This window comes from Poecilia formosa, unplaced genomic scaffold (assembly GCF_000485575.1).
Source record: "Poecilia formosa unplaced genomic scaffold, Poecilia_formosa-5.1.2 Scaffold589, whole genome shotgun sequence".
NCBI lineage: Eukaryota > Metazoa > Chordata > Actinopteri > Cyprinodontiformes > Poeciliidae > Poecilia > Poecilia formosa.
This window is the reverse complement of record NW_006800528.1, coordinates 12,758-15,067: the sequence shown is the minus strand read 5'-3', so window position 1 is coordinate 15,067 and position 2,310 is coordinate 12,758. Positions and strand designations below refer to the sequence as shown.

Sequence of the window (2,310 nt, the reverse complement as noted above, 5' to 3'; positions counted from 1 at the left end):
TATATAATTTTATTTAAAAAAGAAAAAGTCTTCTAACATTTTACAACATATCTCTATCAGGTTGTGTATATGTACAAAGCAATAGGTGGCGGAAGATTCTGATTTAACTTCCCTTATGACAATTAATACAAAGAAATATATTCTTCAGACCCCATGAAAGAATACAATAAAACAAAAAACAACAACTATATTCTTTATCCGAGCTCTGTAAATTTTTACAGATTTATTCTTCTGTCCATTGTAACATTTAAATTAACCAAACAATAATTGATGGTATGAATCAGTTATTGTTCATTTATGCTTCTGTTTATATACACTGTTTCTGTTCTGATTGTTTTTGTAATATCTGCATTTTAGTTCTGAAAAAAAAAATGCTTGGATACATTTTTCTTCTTTGTTTATGCACCACTTCACCGACACCACAAGATGGCGCAAAATCCAACATTGTCAATTGATTTTATCTTTCCAAATAGAAAAAACCCCCCAGATAATTAAAGTGCAGTCTGCACTTGTTTTCACATAGTAATTGGAAAAAAAAAACAAAAAAAAAACAGAATCATATGTAAAAATGCCTTTAACCTTACCTAAAACAGTCAAAGAGATAGTTTCGCTCTTTTTACAGACTCCTCTCCAGCGAGCAGAGCACTGGAATTCAGTTATCTTCAGATCTTCTAACGTGTAGCTTTTCTGTGAGTCGTAGGGAAAAGTGTCTTGACTCTTCCTGGTAACTTGGTATTTCCAGTTAGTCTCTTCTCCTCCGTTCACGTAACATCTGAAGGTAATAGACTCTCCCAAATAAAACGTGGACCAGTTGGGCTCAGCTGTCAGCACGACGTCTACAACACAAACATTTAACACGTATAAATGTTGACCAATAAAGCTGAGAGATCTTCGGGGAGGCTGAATGTGACATGAAAAAATACGAACAACAAGGAACACTGACTTACCTTGAGCTTGTCCACCCCAACGGAGTATATTCAGTACTAAAAATAAATGAAAACTTTCTGAATATTAGAGACAAACAAGATGTCTAAAATAGAGAAGATCTCTCTTTTTTGTTCATCAGCATGACATCAGCTGGTTAAGCTATTTTTTTTCTCTGCCTCATGAGATCATCTCGCACTTCTGCATTTTCCTGAGAAACTTCACATCTTGATTCTGAGTCAGAAAACATCTTAAAAATATCCTGCACAGTTTCTGGAAATTCACTCCCACCTCTACTTAAAATATATATTTATTCCGAGTAATAAATTGCACCCTTTGCTTCATATCACCTTTTTTTTTTACCTTTGTTTGTTTGTTGATTAACTATTTGCAGCCATGTTGACAACACTACATCTAAAGATCTATGAAACGTCCCTGAGTTTGACTGATAGTTATACGTAACTTTTTAAATCAGATATATGTTCTTAACATTTTTTACATTCCGTTAAGTACAGCACAGGAAACATTAAGAAATACATACGTCAAACTAAAAAGACAAATAGAACAGAAGCTGAAAAGAAATTAAATGGAGAAGATTTCTGTGGACTGAAATCCAACATCCAGTTTCTCTCATTGATTTGACCAATCAAAAGAAAAAAAGTGATCTACTTACACAATAAGTCCAGCGCATAGGTCATCATCTTCCCCATTTTGAAATTCAGACCAAGCAATGTTGTTCTATTTTATCTTCAGTTTTTCAGAAGAGGCAGGTTGTAATGTCTGTATAGACAAAGAACAGTGGGAATCAGGATGTATGTTTTATGGCAATATGAAATTTTGTCTTATTTGATTTTAAACACCCACCTTATTCCACTGAGGCTTCCTGTCCAGTGATGCGAAGGCGTGGTTAAAGAAAGACGGAGTGCTTGGTTTCAGTTCCCAAGTTTTATGTATTAGACATTAACAATCATTAATAAATATAAACTGAGGTAATAACAATTCAAACTAACAACAGACAGCGGGCCACGTAAACATTTCTTTAAGAAGAGGTAGAAGACAAGAGAAAAACAAAGAAGACCTCATGTTTTATCAGCAGCTGATGACAGCTGATTGTCTGACAGCTAAGTACAGCTGTCAGACAGATAGAAAACTGTGGTTTACAGAGGAACTTACGACTGACTTAATCACAGCTTGTCTAGCAACAACATTTTCAGATTCACTCCACGTAAGGGGCCCGGTGATTCCTTAGGGGCCCGGTAATTGGCCCCGCCCCCCGGCCCGACGCTAACTTGTTCCGCTACTGCATATTTATATAACTATACGAACACTAATAAATAAAGATTAATAATGCCACAAATAAATAATGATTAATACTGAATTATATAT

At 34.9% G+C, this 2,310-nt stretch overlaps 1 protein-coding gene across 1 annotated transcript in view; it reads right to left on the bottom strand.

The window, feature by feature from the left end:
- Positions 1-1,697, bottom strand: part of LOC103129887 (B-cell receptor CD22-like) — a 23,463-nt gene extending 21,766 nt beyond the window's left edge. Inside the window, exons 1-3 of the mRNA XM_016665486.1 lie at positions 1,598-1,697; positions 948-983; positions 585-836 (exon numbers count right to left, since the gene is read on the bottom strand). Coding sequence (XP_016520972.1) covers positions 585-836; positions 948-983; positions 1,598-1,634 — 325 coding nt within the window. The 5' untranslated portion in view covers positions 1,635-1,697. The remainder of the gene's footprint in view (positions 1-584; positions 837-947; positions 984-1,597) is intronic.
- Between the last annotated feature and the right edge of the window lie 613 nt (positions 1,698-2,310).